General features: G+C 42.2%; 1 protein-coding gene across 6 annotated transcripts in view; it reads right to left on the reverse strand.

Moving 5' to 3' along the window:
• TTC37 (tetratricopeptide repeat domain 37) overlaps window positions 1–18,026 on the reverse strand; it is an 88,212-nt gene that overhangs the window by 56,471 nt on the left and 13,715 nt on the right. For 5 of the 6 annotated variants that reach the window (XM_039543318.1, XM_039543322.1, XM_039543319.1 and 2 more), the window contains exons 9-11: window positions 4,669–4,809; window positions 2,318–2,419; window positions 1,272–1,411 (exon numbers count right to left, since the gene is read on the reverse strand). In XM_039543318.1, coding sequence (XP_039399252.1) covers window positions 1,272–1,411; window positions 2,318–2,419; window positions 4,669–4,809 — 383 coding nt within the window. Of the gene's footprint in view, window positions 1–1,271; window positions 1,412–2,317; window positions 2,420–4,668; window positions 4,810–12,205; window positions 12,224–18,026 lie in introns of those variants that run through there. The other variant, XM_039543324.1, reaches the window with a different exon arrangement.

Raw genomic sequence — 18,026 nt, forward strand, 5'->3', positions numbered from 1 at the left:
CTAAGGTACTTCGATTTTCTCAAACTAGTACAAGCTGAGTACCTTAGATCGAAACCCCGCCCCCAGTGTAGACCAGGCCTAAGAGCAAGATGGGATAGTAAACCAGCAATCAGGAGCTGTCCCTCATTCTCTCCTCCTTGTATTAGTCACCATAAATAAGTAAGTGAGAAAAGTGTGCTTCAAGATAAAGTATACATAATGTTTTTCCACTAAGTCAAAGAGACATGAACTAGAGGAAACAGAGCTAGACTTCAAGAAGGATCCAGAGTTAATGTGAAGATACCTGCAGTTTTACATCCTTGTGATTCTTTCAGAACAAGATATTAGAACAGGTACTGCTGGACTCCAGAACATTTGTTTAAGGCCAGATTGGCAACACACAGTAAATGTTGGAGATTCTAACAGCCACATCCCAACCTTTCACACATCTTCTATACCTGTCAAACAGTGCATGTATTCTGGAATTCCATATTGAGGGCTCTCTTTAAGTGCTGCTATCATTCCTTTTCCAAGCTTGTGTATTTTAGGAGTGCTGGATGAGCTTGTATTACAAGTTCACAGTAAGAAACTGCAGTAGCTATAGGGGGCCAGAGTACTAGTTTGAGAAAATCGAAATCTGCAATTCCTCTCTCATACATAGACTGGTTTAGTGAGCCCTCTAGAACTACCTAAATGGACAAAAAATGACTAATAGAAATGCTTGGGAAAAAATGTGAGAATGTCTGGTCACACAACTATTATATACTCAACTGCAAAAGTATGCATTAAACCTATGTGTACTGGGGATATGTTCTCATTTTATCTATTTAGTCACTTTAATAACTGATGCTGTGTGTGACCTCTATGGGTTCAGGGTTTGTTTTACAAATCATAAAAAACAAAATTCAATGTTTTCTTTGTTTTTTCCATCTTGTGTTTATATAGGTTTTGTTTCATTGTGTGTTTATATTAAAACAAAAATAAAGCTAAAACAAAAAGAAGGGACCAGAGATAATAAGGTGCGAAAATGGAGGTCATCAATGAGACAGGTTGAAAATTTAAAGGTTGATAGTTGAAGAGAGACTGCCAACTCAGAGTTGAAGTGACTAAGAATGTGGATAAGATGTGGAGGTGGGGTGGGGGGGAAGACATGTTTTACCAAATACTGTAGATATAAAATAATTCTCGGCACTGGGAATAAAATAAGGGGAGTGGAAACATCCTTTGATTGTGAGTACAATAGGACGACAGCTTGATTTGCTTTAAATATACCTATATCAGCCAAAAAATACCTGCTCAAGAGTGCTAATGGCTTCTTCTGCAGCATCAGCACCTGCTATTTTAATAAGAGCCTCTGCTTTCAAACGAAGGGCAATGTATTTCTGCTGTAGATTGCCACCATCATCATCAAATTGTCCTGATATCTTAAGAGCTGTTAAAAATGAAAGATTTCATTTTAGTTCCATGCTTGATTTAAGAAGGGCACTATCAACTTGACATTTTGTGACACTTACTTATTTAAGTGTTCACATTTGAGAAAAAGCACCTTTTATCATACCATTTTTCTTAGAAGTGTGTTACTTGGTCTTTTCTTTTCCCCTGTTATTTAAATCTGTTTAGCAAGAGAGCAATTAACTATACTAGGATGAATGTGGAATTGACTGTATACAAGGTGCTGTTAAACATACAGAAGAAACTGGAAAAAAAAAAGGAAATACTTTATTTTCACTAGTTTTCCAGTTATAATAATCAGGTAATTTACTAGGTACAAAGTTTTCAGACATTTTGAACTGACAGTGTCCCTTTAACAGCAAAATTTAGCTTTCCCTTATTTGTGTAGAGTAAAATTCAGGTGGAAATCTAGACTGAACTTAGTATCAGTAATTGCAGTTTTGGAAATTGCTCCAATAAATAATAGCTGAGAATCTCCAAGGATCAAGACAGTTTAACAACTCTAGAGCTTGAACACCACGGGAAGTTGGCCATGTGTAAAATGGACTTGTGAATATATCTAGCTAGATATTATTTTATCCTTCAATTGCACCAGGCATTTTCAGAGGGAAAAAAAATCCATGCAGAGTACCCTTCTATTTGTAACCATAACATTAGCTTCTTCAGTTGGCACTGCAGCAAATTATTTTTCCACTAACATTTTGAGGAGAGCCCTTACTAGCCTTTGGATCAGATTTCTTAAGACAGTTATAGTTCAGAAGCACAATATAACTGACTTCTTTGTATTTGCTACAACCTAAGCTAACAACATGACCATATTTTTTTCTAATCTAGTAGAAAGTGAAAGATTAGGAATTACCACTCCTTTCAGCTACAGGATAATTACCTCGATTGCAGGAAATAACAGCTTCTTTATGTTTATGCATTTTCATTTGCGCCTCTGCCAGATAATACCATGCTGCTTGACACTGGCTGGTCTGCTGCAAACCTAGAACAAATATTTTTAAAATCAGTATTTGTTTAAAATAAATCTTGGGGCTACAGATAGCCTTAGTGAGTGTTGGAAGTGGTAGTACATTACAGTTCTATCACGAACACACCACCACGAATCACCATGCTAAGTGGCACAGAGACCCAAATAGAGATCTTATTTTATTTTAGTCCAGGCTTATAACATTATCTTGCCACTTATAATTAACAATGAAATAAGGTGGAACTAAAAAAAAAGAAAAAAGAGTGCAAGTCTTTCTATTATGACACATTCAGTATTTTCACAATATTCTTCCTATCCAGCAAGAAACTGGGAGAAAAAGGCAAGGAATTACACAACATTATGGTTTAGAGATATATTTTCATTTTGAAAATAAAAATTTCCATTTAATGGGAGATGAGCACCAAAATCTCCTGGACTACTCCAAAAATTTCCCCTCAGGTCTTTGTCCACCAAAAGATCTACAGATTCCAATACAGCATGAGCTCCACCCAGGTCTAAAGGCAGACTGAAAGAGAACAAATAAATTTAGATAATATTAAAGCTATTTCACCACAACCTCCTCACTAGCCTTCCTTAAAAATAGAACGTTAAAAATCTGGTGATCATTGAGGAGTTCACTGGTGTTTTAAGATTTCGTCACCTCTCTCCACTCTCCCGCCCCAATAAAACTTGAGCCAATCTGTTACTCAAAAGTGTAAGTACCTTGATTGTCCACTGGTATCTATCAACAATAGATTCAACTTTCCTTACCAGGCCACAGCCTGAAGTTCCTTTAGAGCCTTGAAATGAAACCCAGCAGACAGACACATGGTATTAACTGTACTCCCCCATCACAGACAATGTTTGGTTTAGGAAAAAAAATGGAAGGGGATATTTTGAAGGGGAGGGGTGGGCGGCAGTTTAGCAATTAACAATGACTCAGTTTCACTTGCTCCATGTCACTCATTCTTTCCCATATTAGACACTTTAACTAAATGAACCTGAAATTTGAGTTCATGAGTCGGGCTGGTTGCAGTATTTTTAGTTCTTGGCCAAAAACATTTAGATGTTCAGGAATTCCATTTTTTTAAACCAAAAGAATCAGTTTTATGTCAAAAGTCCCTACATTCCACAGAAAACTGTTTTTTAAGTGAAGGTTTTTTGGGGGGAAAAACAGAATCTGCTTTCTACAGAAAATTGGTTTTATGTCAAAAAGCTGAATGCCTGAAACCCTGTGTTTTTGGCCAAAAAATGAAATACTTTCATATGGATATGTCGTCATGCCTCATGGGGGTTGTAGTTCAGATGCCACAACTCCCCATTTGTCTCTATGGACCAGGCTCCCCAACCAGGCTATATCTCCCATGACACACCATAGCCTCTTCTCGTGATGAGGAGAGGTACATCATAGGAATCCCTGGCCATGGGTCATCATGGGAGATGTAGTCTGACTGGGGGTGTGAGGCACCTGATTATCACTCCCATAGGCATTGACATTAATGGTATCAATAAATTGAAATATTTCAGGTTTCCAGTCAAAAAGTTGAAAATTTTTCATGGGGGGAAAAAAATCTTTATTTTCCAACAAGTTCTAGTCGTGACCCATTTTAAACAAGCCTTTTACATCTAAGTGCAACCAAACCACTAATAAATCAAATACTAGTTTAACATAAAACACTGCAGTAGTTATAGCTGCTGTATAAAAGCTTCAAGATTCTCTTTCAAAGGTCAAGACAATCATTTTTAGTGTAAATATACACAAAAGTTTTTAAAGAGACACAATAACTTAATGAAAAAAAAGTCACCTCTGAGTTTGTTTTTAATCTATTTTCATAAGGCTACAACTGAAAAATTATAAAAATATTATAATTTACTTTATGCATTTGTAACAGAACAGTCAATTTCACTGTTTCTTTTGTATAATATGCATCCTCTGCCCTTGGGTTTGTGTGGGATTTGACTCAGCAACAGGGTGAGAGGAAAAAAAAAAAGGAACATACACTTATAGAAACACTTCAGAATTGGTAAGGAGCAGATGTCGTAACCAAAATACCTTTTAACTCTTTTTTAAAAGCTGGCTAGATTTCAAGCAGACAATGTCCCTCTACATTTACGGCTTGTTTTACCTAATTATAACATATTTAGCCGATTCCACTTTGAGCACAAAGCCTAAAAGAAACCCAGTATAATTTAGCAATTGTACCTAGCAGAAATATTCATTACTATGCAACACGTTATCCATTCCTTTTATATTACATGTTTACCTTCAGTTAGGCTCTTGACAGCTTCTTCATATTTTTTTTCTTGGAGGAATTTGATACCTAAACCAATAAGGCCTGGGCTGCTACTTGAGTCCATCTCCATAAGCCTGCAACAACAACGCAAGGCCTCTTCAGTGAAGCTGCCTAGTATCACAAAAAGAAAATTTCTCATAACCACAGTTTGATGGTGCATAACAACCAAAAGCCACAAGAAGATTTAAAAATGTATTCTACTCAACAGATTTAGAAAGAAATTAATTTACTTATCCATCAGACCTAATTTGGCTGAATTTTTAGTAGCAGTTTCCTACCATACAGTAATTTCTAAAACTAGCAACCAGTTTTCAGAAGTACTATACACATAGAGTCAGGTACGGCTCTAGCAATTTCGCCGCCCCAAGCATGGCGGCACGCCGCGGGGGGCGCTCTGGCGGTCGCCAGTCCCGCGGCTCCGGTGGACCTCCTGCAGACGTGCCTGCAGAGGGTCCGCTGGTCCCGCGGCTCTGGTGGAGCATCCGCAGGCATGCCTGCGGGAGCTCCACCAGAGCCGCGGGACCAGCGGACTCTCCACAGGCACGCCTGCGGGAGCTCCACCGGAGCCGCGGGACCAGCGGACCCTCTGCAGGCACGCCTGCGGAAGCTCCACCAGAGCCGCGGGACCAGCGGACCCTCCGCAGGCACGCCTGCGGGAGGTCCACTGGAGCCGCCTGCCGCCCTCCCGGCGACCGGTGGAGCGTCCCCCCGCGGCATGCTGGCCCAAGCGCGCTTGGCGTGCTGGGGCCTGGAGCCGACCCTGCATAGAGTCAAGAAACACTACAGGTACTTAATGCCTCTGAACCACATACCAAAATTTATAAATCTGGAATTTGGAATTAGCCTCTTAGGTTAAATTGCTATAAGGTCATATCCTCATCAAGGGAAACTACTTTCTAGATAGGCCTTTCAATTTAGCCCAGTGAAGTTCGCACCTGCTACAAGAAACCAAAATTAACGCTTGCCTGAATTCCCCATCCCACGAGTCCCTTACAGAGGACCTTGCAGTCTGAATACATAATGCAACTTGAAATAATAGTTAGGTGAGAGAGAAAGCATGCAAACATGAGAATGACTCGGTAGCTTGGTGTTTCAAGCACTCAGATGGGAGACCCAGGATCCAGTCCCCCTATTCCAATAACTTATGATTATCATTTTTTTTTTCAAATTATTTCTTCAGTGGAACAGTGTGACGGAGCGATTCTGGCGGGACCCAACTGAGAGTGCCAAATCAGGACCAATTGCTTAAACAGGGCAGTCACAGCCCTAGGCTGGGGTTTTTCCACCTCTAAGGCAAACCAAACCAGCCAGACAAAAAGGACTTTGGTCTCACCCCACTGGCTAACCACAAGTCACACAAGCAATTTCCTTAGACACTCCAGTCTCCTAGCCTCACCACCAGTGCACTCGTCCTGGGGATGAATGGTTATGAAAACCAACACCCCAATAAAAGAAAAAGGTTCCCTCGATCCCAAAGGACCAAGCCCCAGACCCAGGTCAATATACACATCAGATCTTACCCACAAATCACGCTGTTGCCAATCCTTTAGAATCTAAAATCTAAAGGTTTATTTACAAAGGGAAAAAGGTAGAGAAGAGAGGTAGAATTGGTTAAATGCAATCAATTACATACAGTAATGGCAAAGTTCTTAGTTCAGGCTTGCAGCAGTGCTGGAGTAAACTGCAGGTTTAGATTAAGTCTCTGGAGAGCATCCCCCACTGGGATGGGTCCTTCAGTCCCTTGTGTAAAGCTTCAGTTTGTAGCAAAGTCCCTCCAGAGGTCAGAAGCAGGATTGAAGACAAGATGGAGATGAGGCATTAGGCTTATATAGACTTTTCCAGGTGTAGGAATCCCTTTGTCTTCACTGTGGAATTGTACAGCAAAAATATGGAGTCTGGAGTCACATGGGCCAGTCCCTGCATACTTTGCTGAGTCACAAGGCGTGTCTGCCTTCTCTCCATGGGTCCATTGTGTCCTTAATGGTCCTTAATGGGCCATCAAATAGGCTAGGCAGAGCTAACACCAGCTTGTCTGGGAGGCTTCCCCCAGAAGCACAGCACAAACTTGAAATACTGACAGCATGGAGCCAACATTCATAACTTCAACTAAAAATGATACAGACATACAGACAGCATAATTATAACCAGCAACCCATAACCTGGTCTTAGACACCTTATATGACCCCCTTTACTTAGGATTTGGTGCCACTACAGGACCTTGGTTGCAACCCATGTTCTATATGGTCCCCATTTATATCAATAACGTCACACCCCAACGCAAAATTGATGCAGGAAGGGATGACAAAACATCGCTGACTGCATCCCAAGAGCCCCCTTTCCTTGGGTCTGTCTCACTACAGCTAGTGTTGGGCTAGAGGCCGTACCAGTGTATAACCGAAATGGTTTATCAAAGTCATGTTCAATAACATGAATGGATCTCTTTACAAACTCAAGGTATAACTTGGTTAGCTTTTGCAGCATGGTTCCTGTATGTTTCATGTGATCTTGCCAAGAGCTAAAGAAAATAGCTACTTTATCCATACCAGTTCTGGCCAATATTTTGAACCCAAATAACATTAAACCAATGTAGATATAGAGGTTGTTCATAGTACAGGAATCTTGGCATTTAGCCATGAAAGCAATATGGTAGTGTGCCTCAGTTTCCCCTTTCATACAGCACATCAGGTCTGGAATGTATTTTCCCTGTGAAAAGTTCCAACACTGTTTACATGCATTAACTGTGAAACATCAGTATAGCAAGGCCCTTTAACATAAAGTGTGTTTTCATGTATTCCTTTCAACATGTTTAAGGGATTTTCCAAAAGATTAGGCACATTGTACATTGTTACAGTTCTTGGCCATAGCAACACATTAGTTACAAAAATTAGCATTAGCAATAACAACAAATTCATTGCAAGTGTCCATTTACAATCATGTTTGTCATGCCACACCCTTGGCTCAATACCATTGGAATTTGGGCATTTTAGGGTTAACCTGTGGGTTCCCTTTGCAAAATTCAGTCTTCTCTTTCCTTCTTGTTCTTCCGGACTAAACCCTGATTTCTCTTGCTTAACAGAGATCACGGGCTGATGGGGTGGGCCCTCTGTGCTAACAGCTATTAGCAAGTCTTTCTTCTCCCTGCCAGCCAAGTAATTCGCATCAACACAGACACTCGCTTTTAACTTCTTAGCTGCTATGGATTCCACGGCTGGACTTTGTCTTACAGAGATACCACACAAATCCAAAGAGTCTGAGGGTGAGAGCTGGCTTGCTCTCCCTGCCTCCTCAAGCATTTAGCCATACAACTGTTCTGCCCTGAAACACCAGTAACTGAATCTGTCCTCAGATCCTGAAGCACAGACTGCTCACTTACAGATTCAGCATGGAGACATTCCTGTCCCAACAGCATTGTCTCCCCACCAACAAGCTGGCCACACACAGCCAGGTGGTTATAGGGCTGCTCAACTTCCTTAACAGCTTCTACTCCACCTGAGACCTTTTCAAAGCTGCCCACACTGGATCTCTCAAAAGGAAAGTCAGTGGATCCATTCACAACAGAAAATTTCTGGCTGTTAGGAACTGAAACTTTCTTGATTAAATCACTTTTACACCCTTCAGTTGCAGTAAACTGCTTGCACAGGCTACCATGAGGATTCCTTTCCCTAGGAGCTTCTCTAAGCAGCAATTCACCCCTCTCAGAAATTCTGCCCTTTCCTGCTTCACCTAGGGCTTGCTCTAAAGGAACACTTCCTGAGCAACCACAGATGCTACAGACTTTCTAGATAACAGGTCAGAAGTAGTCTCCTTCCCTTGGCCATGAACAAGTTCAGGAATCTTTTCCTTCTTGCTACAAGTTGTCAAACTGTCAGTCGGTAACACAATTAAATCACCTTTATGCTCCCCTTGTGCCCTGGCTGGGGTATCACCCTGATCAGACAGAGTTGCTGCACCCTTTTCCAACCACACATTAGCAACTGGCAAACTACAAGCACCAGAATTGTCTGTTCTCTGGGATTTTGCTATGACACTAACTGGATGCAACCTAGTCACAGTGCCATTCCCCCCAGCAGACACAAACTCAGGACCATTCCCTTCCTGGGCTTTAGCTGTATTTACAACCAACTTCGAGACAACTGAATCACCCTCAACCATTACAGGCTGACAGGCCCCTTCTGTCTGCTCCACAGACACAGAAGAGCCTGAGACACATTCTCCTTCACCAGGCACACAGCTTGGGACCTCATTTCCCTTGTCCCAGCACACAGGGCTGTTCACAGACACCTGCTTGGAGACCGGGGTAGCTTCCTTCATAGGCAAGTCAATAACCCTGACCGACACAGGCACATTCCCTTCACTGTCACATTTCTCCACACAGGAAACAGGTAAGGGACAGGGACACTCATCTTCCACTATCCCTCCCTTCCCAAACTGCTGATTAGATAAAGCCATCAGCTCACAAGGCTGCCTAGGCTCCTGCAAACTTTCCCTACCAGGCACATTGCCTCTCCCAACAGATAAGCTGCTGCTCTTTTCACTACACTGAGCTACTTTTAGCAAATCACAGTTACCCATTTCAGGTTTACTTCTACAAGCTGCACTAGCCAACAATCCATTACCCATTACAAATTTACCCTCTCCTTCCTCAGTTAGGGATTTAACCTGAGAAACATTTTCCTCCCCAATGAGATCTTTTTGCTCTTGATCTAACTCCAGATTCACTTCTGAGACATTAGACAGACATTCAGAAACTTCATTCCCAGACAAACTGCTTTTTTGCACAGACAAACCTTTGGAGCAACCCTCCTCAGGCAAATCATTGCCCACAATAGACACAGGTTTAAGATCATTCCTCTCCTGTAACTGGCTACCTGGACTGAACAAGGCTGTAACATTTTCCCCAATTAAAAGATCTTTAGGCAATAACTTCCTGACGCCAGCTATCACTTCATGCTGAGCCCCATTCCACTCAAGGTGGATTCTGGCTAAAGGCACACGGACAGTAAACTCACAGAGGATCACAACATTCACACTCTGATTTGGTAAATAATCTTCCTCTTTGACCAGATCTGCTCTAACAAGAGTGATGTTAGAAGCCATAGTTTGCCCTAAACAGCTTTTACCATTGACTTTTACACTCTCATACATAGCACTGCCACAATTTATGGGGCCACCCCCTACTGAACCCACAGTAACAGCATTGACATAAAAGGTGGCATTGTTGGGGTACATGTGGTTACCCCCAGACAACTGCTCAGAGTGATACAACATACCAACATTGTTACAAACTGGACTTTCAAGAGGATACAGTCTCTGCTGTTCTTCCATTGCTTTTTTGACTTGGAGTTGGAGTCTAGCTGTCTCCTGTTGCATCTGTCGAGTTTTCTCCTCAGCAGCCAGCAGCTCCAGACGCCTCTTACGAGCTTTTTCTTCTCTCTTAGCAACTTCTTTCTTTCTCTCATCAGCCTCTTTCTCCATTCGAATTTCTGCCAGTTCTTGCTCATAATCAAACTGCAGGCTGTCTCTCAAGGCTTGCAGTTTCCTTGCTTTTCCTGATGCTCTTTGTCTCATGGTCACTGACCTTTAACCAACCAAACTCTCAATCCCAAATTTAAAATTTGGATAGCGTGGGGTTCTGACCCAAAGCTTAATTGACCTGGTTCTGTGGATCCAAGCACGACTACGCCACTGTGACGGAGCGATTCTGGCGGGACCCAACTGAGAGTGCCAAATCAGGACCAATTGCTTAAACAGGGCAGTCACAGCCCTAGGCTGGGGTTTTTCCACCTCTAAGGCAAACCAAACCAGCCAGACAAAAAGGACTTTGGTCTCACCCCACTGGCTAACCACAAGTCACACAAGCAATTTCCTTAGACACTCCAGTCTCCCAGCCTCACCACCAGTGCACTCGTCCTGGGGATGAATGGTTATGAAAACCAACACCCCAATAAAAGAAAAAGGTTCCCTCGATCCCAAAGGACCAAGCCCCAGACCCAGGTCAATATACACATCAGATCTTACCCACAAATCACGCTGTTGCCAATCCTTTAGAATCTAAAATCTAAAGGTTTATTTACAAAGGGAAAAAGGTAGAGAAGAGAGGTAGAATTGGTTAAATGCAATCAATTACATACAGTAATGGCAAAGTTCTTAGTTCAGGCTTGCAGCAGTGCTGGAGTAAACTGCAGGTTTAGATTAAGTCTCTGGAGAGCATCCCCCACTGGGATGGGTCCTTCAGTCCCTTGTGTAAAGCTTCAGTTTGTAGCAAAGTCCCTCCAGAGGTCAGAAGCAGGATTGAAGACAAGATGGAGATGAGGCATTAGGCTTATATAGACTTTTCCAGGTGTAAGAATCCCTTTGTCTTCACTGTGGAATTTTACAGCAAAAATATGGAGTCTGGAGTCACATGGGCCAGTCCCTGCATACTTTGCTGAGTCACAAGGCGTGTCTGCCTTCTCTCCATGGGTCCATTGTGTCCTTAATGGTCCTTAATGGGCCATCAAATAGGCTAGGCAGAGCTAACACCAGCTTGTCTGGGAGGCTTCCCCCAGAAGCACAGCACAAACTTGAAATACTGACAGCATGGAGCCAACATTCATAACTTCAACTAAAAATGATACAGACATACAGACAGCATAATTATAACCAGCAACCCATAACCTGGTCTTAAACACCTTATATGACCCCCTTTACTTAGGATTTGGTGCCACTACAGGACCTTGGTTGCAACCCATGTTCTATATGGTCCCCATTTATATCAATAACGTCACAAACAGCTTCAACAAGAGAGAGACTGAAGGAGCCCCACATCAGAATATCCTATAGTTCAGTGATTGGAGTACTCATCTGAGAGGTAGCCAATTCTTGTTCAAATCCCTTCTTGCCCTCAGGTGGACAGAGGACTCCCACATCCCAGGTGAGTCCCTAACTACTGTGCTAATAGTTTTAAGGGAGGGAGTCTTTCTCCTCCCACCCCCCAAACAGCAAAGGTGCCTAACTCCAAAAGAGAGTCTACACCTGAGAATCATAAGAGGAGGGAGGTGCTTCCCTGAAGCATGGACTTGGCACCTCTCTCTGTGAGATGGGCAGGGCTTAGCACATACCCCCTTCAGCTTGGCATTTCCCAGTGGTTAGCTTAGGAGGTTCCCCACCTATCATGCTGAATTTGTGAATCCCATTCTAAAGCACCTATCTCTTCCCACTCATTGTATCAGGAGTTTAGGCACCTAACCCAGGCTTTGTGAATCCAGGTGATTTTCTAGGTGCTTTAGTTTCTTTGTGAACATAGCCCTTAGTTTCTTGAACCTTCTCCCCTTCCCAAAGGACCTAACAGCAAGTTCACTCCTGGTGGTCTCCTAAGGCACTATGAACAAAGGAATGCCCAGTTTAACTCCAGAGGAAAAAGACTGAACTACACAAACCCTTGTTAATCAGTAATTACAGTGGCTTAAATGCTCTCATAGCAGCCAAGTTTCAGTTCAAACCACTTGTAAAAATGGACAGCACGTACAAACATTACTGAACCAGAGGCCATCACTACAGCACAGGAGAGGAAGACAGAAGCCCATGCCATCTCACTTCAGGAATTTCACTCAGGAACTGTAACTAGATGAATATTCCATTCCTTTATCTCGCCATTGTGGTAGATGTGAAACTATGGAAGTCTGGAAACTTCAAAAGACTAGTTAGTATACTGAGATGTGCCATGGGATTTGTCATAAACTTGCGTATCTATAAATGCTATATATAACTTGTAATATAGCCCCATCAGGGAGGGTTACCAAGTCTCACCCCCTGAGAATTAAAATTGGGGGGTTAATTACTGCAGATTCTGGCACAGGTACACAACTCCAGAGAAATATCGTACTAGTTCATAATGGGGTCAAGAGGCTCAGCAGACAGAGAAAGACATGAGATTGTAACCAAGAGGGCAAAATGCTGCTGGAAGGGTTGGAAGGACTCGGAAACTGAGCAGGCTGTCCTTCATGTCGAAGATGATTGAAACCTAGTTAAGCTTAATACACATGTAGACCAGCGGTTCTCAACCAGCAGCCCACTTGCAGCCCAGTCAGCACACAGCTGCAGCCCATGTGACATCCTCCTGGCCATACAGGTAGCAGGTATATTGTGTAGCTGTGGCCCACATAACAGAGAGCTGCATATGCAGCCCACAATGGTAAATAGATTGAGAACCACCAGTGTAAACTGTTTATTGATTATATATGGATTAGTGAGAAGCACTAATACAAGATACAGATACAAGGTATCTGTAGTTGCCACCCAAACCTAAGAGAGAACAAATGTCACTTTTAAAAAAGTAAGCATATGCATCTGCAGAACTTACTGTACTGTGCATATTTCAGGACTTACTGCCACTTTAAAATTATCCCTGCAGTCTCTTGTGTGTGTGTGTGCTGGAAGGTTATCATCAACCCTACATGAGCTATAGGCAAGACTGAACTTCCCAAGTGATCAAGATGACTTTCCAGCCTGGTCTAAATGACCGTGTCATTAAGGTAAGATATTCTAAGAGCCGCTGAAATAAGATTCATGCTCTGTATAAACTAAGCAGCACAGATAAACCAAAGAAGTTTGGTTGGTGACTCTCCTACTTTATGGTGCAGTTTGTTATAGATAAGAATTTATTTCTAATACTTCAGTTGCCAGTTGATTGACAGATTGTCCATTTTAGGGATCAGTTAGCACATCAGGATGTCAGTGATATTTCTCACATGCATACACAACCTGCTCATCTTTAGTTACCAATACAAAAGGGAAATACAATTATTGTTAGAAAATTGCAGCCCTAGTGGCACATTAAAAGAATTTGTGCAATCTTTTAAAAGAAAATACAACTTCTGTGCTTTCCCATGTTTGTGGCAGCTTTGAAGTCATAGGCAGACTTGAGGAAGGAAGCAGGGGTGGCTTTAGGTATTCGGCGGCTTGCCTGCGGGAGATCCCCAGTCCTGCGGATTTGGCGGCACGCCTGCGGGAGGTCCGCCGAAGCTGCGGGACCAGCGGACCTGCCGCAGGCATGCCACCGAAGACAACCTGCCTGCTGCCCTCGCGGCGACCGGCAGAGTGCATCCCGTGGCTTGCCGCCCCAGGCACACGCTTGGCATGCTGGTGCCTGGAGCCGCCCCTGGAAGGAAGGCAGAGATCCATAGTAGAAAGCGAGACACAGATGTAATAAACGGTTAAAAAAAATTAAAGACAGATTAAAGTAATTGTTCAGATGGCTGTACATGCATCTTGCATTTCTGCATGGCATTAATGGAACATGGATTTTTATATATACACACACACACATATATATATATACACACACACATATATATATACATACCCCAAAACCGTCTATTTTTAGAGCATATTATTTTCTGATCATGAGCATTTCCTATTTGTAAAACTTTACATAATATATGTTTTAAAAATCTACAGTACAAATGCTTTAACTCAGTGGTTCTCAATTGATTATACATTGTGTTACCTGGGCCACCGAGGCCAGGTGGCAGGGCAGCAGCAGCCCCAACCCCGATCCTTGGCGCATGGGGCAGCCGGCTGCCCGCCCTGGACCCTGTGGGGCCAGCCGGCTGCCCCAGACCCCGCCACGTGGGCCCAGGCTGGCTGCCCCAGACCTGGACCCGGACCCTGGAGCTTGTGGGGCCTGGCAGCTGACCTGGATCCCAACCTTGTGGGGTTGGCCAGGAGCCCTTGACTCCTGACTCCACAGAGCCTGCCAGCAGCCCCGACCCCAGATTCCCAGCACACGGGGCGGGCTGGCAGCCCCGACCCTGATGTGCTGTGTGGCAGGGCAACCCAGCCAGACCCCTCCACGTCAGGTAGCTGGGAACTCGGCGGACCCAGAGCATGCGGGCTGGCCTTTAGCCCATAGCTGAGCTGGGCCGCAACTGTGTGCTAATTGGGCTGCGTGCGGCCTGAGAATCCTTGCTTTAACAACTTCCCTTTCCCACACCAAAAGCTGGTCACTTAGTGATAGGGGAGAGCCCTACTATTTCTTCTTGTGCTAACTATGAATGATGTTCAGTATCTGTTGTCATTCATCTTCATAAGCTGAATCATATTGACTTGAGACATCTGCATACAAGACAAGGCAGGAAGGAAATAAATGTACTTGTCCACAACAGAACAGAAAGCAGTAATGGATGGCTTTGAAACAGCTTAGTATGAGAGAAAACAGATGCCCAAGCATATGATTACAGTAAATAAGCTTATGCTAAAAAGTGACTTGAGGCTTTTCATAAATACTCAAATATTTGTTTAAGTCAAGTCAAGTCAAGTCAAGTCAAGAATTAGGCTGTGTACTGCAGAACATACATAAGGAGCATAAGTCAAATGAGCAGCACTGTATATAGGGGGCCTAGAAAGAAGCCACATTCTATAAGATTCTACACACAATATCACCCCAAAAAATGCCAACTCCAGTAAATTTTATACACAAGTGCTAGAAAATAAAGTCATGAAGATTCAGCATACTAAGGGTAGGTCCAAATTTAAAACAGTGCATCAGCACGGCTGCGCCACTGTAGCGCTTCAGTGCAGATGCTACTACACCGACAGGAGAGCTTCTCCTGTCAGAGTAGTTAATACTCCCCCATGAGAGGCAGTAGCTATGACAATGGGAGAAGCCCTCCCATTGACACAGAGCTGTCTACACTGGGGGTTAAGTCAGTATAACTGCATCACTCAGGGATATGGATTTTTCACACCCCTGAGTGATGTAGTTATATCCATGTAAGTTTGTAAGCCATTGCCAAAATCTCAGAAGAAGCAGAAGCAGGTACTGACTGTTCAGGGGAGGCCACAACTCAGGGTAACTGTTCCCTCAGTCTACTTTGCACTCTGTAATCTCACTGAGAAATTCTCAAATAGAGGGGTTCTGCTGGGATTGCTAACTATTTCATGCCTTTAAAAATGAATCCAAGCTGGATACCTAGTCTCCTAGAACAAGTTGAAGCTTGGTCAAGATCTCTTACAAAAAACGTATATTGAAATTAGATTATTAAAAATGGAAATTTAAAAGTGTCTAGTGTTAAGGAATACTGGGGCCAACAAATCTATGAGGGATAAGAAGGGCTACATCTTAGTGAAATCCACCCCCTTTTTTAAATTACTCAAAGCAAAATTCAATCCACCTTTAGATGTTACAGTGTTCAGGATCCTGGGAATTTGGCCAAATATTCATGGGAGAGTGAAGGCTGTCAGTTACCATTACCTGTGATCTTTGTCTAAAAAGAGTCATTTTTTGTATTCGTATTTCCCTAAGCAACAACTTAGATGAGGCAAACTGGATTTTCGGAAAGCAGAAATTTCTACAATTGGTGCTTTATCAATCACCAAAATGTTGCATTATCAATGATGACAAGAATTATTTAACTGATGATAAACCCATAACATTTTTAGAGAGAGAAATTGTGGCACCTCACTACCAGAAGAGTGAAGACAAATTTGAGAGATTCTACTACCAGATTCAAAATTTCTAATTTTCATAACTGTACAGAGATGGGATACAACTGTCTTCCCTGTTTCTTTACCTTCAACACTCCAGACCAGATCCTGTAATGTATTTTAGCTGTGCTTGGCACAGCTCAGAAGTGGAGAAAAAGGTGGCATTAAGCCACATTCATGTTCCCCCAATTCTGAGGCTAGCTGAAAGCATAAATCATAGTAGCCCTAAAGTCACTTATTTAGGTGCTTAAATATGGATCTGCAAGCCTTACCTTTAGACACTCACTTTTCAAAATCTTGGTCTAAATTTCTATGATTGTTCAATCATAACTTTTTATATATTTGTTTAACCTGGATTAGCCTGTAGAAAATGGAAGCATGGTCTAAACAATACACCTTGTAAAATTTGTTTAGATATTGTGTTCAGTATTATATTCTGTGATCGTTGAGGTGCTGGCCATAACATCTTTACCATGTTTTATGTTCTATAAATAAGTGAACACATGCCAGAATTTGAGTGCAGTTTCAAGTCCACATTTCTTAAAGTGCAAAACTGTCAGCTAAATGACCATGTATATATAAATGGACTGCAAAGTAGTATCAGCACACTACAATAAAGAAATCACTGTTTAATTTTTACATTTAGGCTATACAGTGCATTATATGTGGTGCTAAGAAAACCCCAATTGCAATCAGGGTCCCATTATGTTAGGTACAATGCAAACACCTAGATAAAAGACAGTCCCTTCCCCACAAGCTTATAATCTTTCAAGATAGACAAAGGGTTGGAAGGGAATCAGGCACAGCGAAGTGAAGTGACTTGGCCAAGATCACATAACAAATTCCACGGCCAGTAGGAATTCCTTTTGTCTCTGAACAAGTTCACCACTGGCATAGGATCAGTAATTCCATTGAGTTTAATGGAATAACTGTAACTGAAATGGATGTCTTCTTATTCCAACAAGGCTAAAGAGAGAACACTGAAAACTGTTAAAGCCCAGGAACCTATATGGTTGGATAGTTAAGATTCATTTTACCAATACTGGTCCAGGCACATAGAGATGAAAATAATATGTCTCTTTGCAAGGAGGAGTGATTTCAGCAGTTTTGTGCCCGGTGCAGATCAGTGCATTCCATAGCAGCAAGCCATATCTATTTTGAGATGGAACTTGAGCGTTAAGATGCTCAGGAAAGTCACAAAGAAACAGAATGAGCTTAACAATTACCTTCTCTTTGTTTTAAGCATAAAAACCTGATTATAAATTTGGGTTCACACTTATGTTTCATTTAATGGAATGCACACGTTCTGGATTGTTCTGCTGTGATACAAAATACTATGTACTAGCTCTTCTTGTAGATGAATTATGCTTGTTTGGTTTGTTCTTGCTGGTTCCTTTCCACTGGGTTCAATTATTTTAAAGACTGAAATTAAGAGTTCTGTATTACCATTTTTCTGCTCATGTATTACTTTCATGATGCGTAGCTCCCTGAAAGTTGGTACTATAAGGCATTCTTCCACTCCTAACAAAGGAAATTATAAAGCTTTATTGTTTAAAAAACAAAGGAATTTCTGTATGGATTCTTGGCATATACTTCTACTTAGTTTTTGTGTGACATTCCTGGTCAATATGACTGTATATTTACAAATAGTTTTTTGGGGAGTGCCCAACTGTAAGTCACTTCTGGCCCCTTTAAGGTATCAGCTGTGACACCCAAAGCTGACACATCTAAAATCACTATTCACTTGTACAATATTAATGCAATAGTGAGAGCTAAAAACTTAAATCTAACAGTTTTAAACCCAGCACTGTGGAAGACAGCATATAACAAACAAATCTGTTTTTAAAAAAGACCTCTTTCCT

The sequence above is a fragment of the Mauremys reevesii genome, linkage group 6, assembly GCF_016161935.1.
Source record: "Mauremys reevesii isolate NIE-2019 linkage group 6, ASM1616193v1, whole genome shotgun sequence".
Classification (NCBI taxonomy): Eukaryota; Metazoa; Chordata; order Testudines; family Geoemydidae; genus Mauremys; species Mauremys reevesii.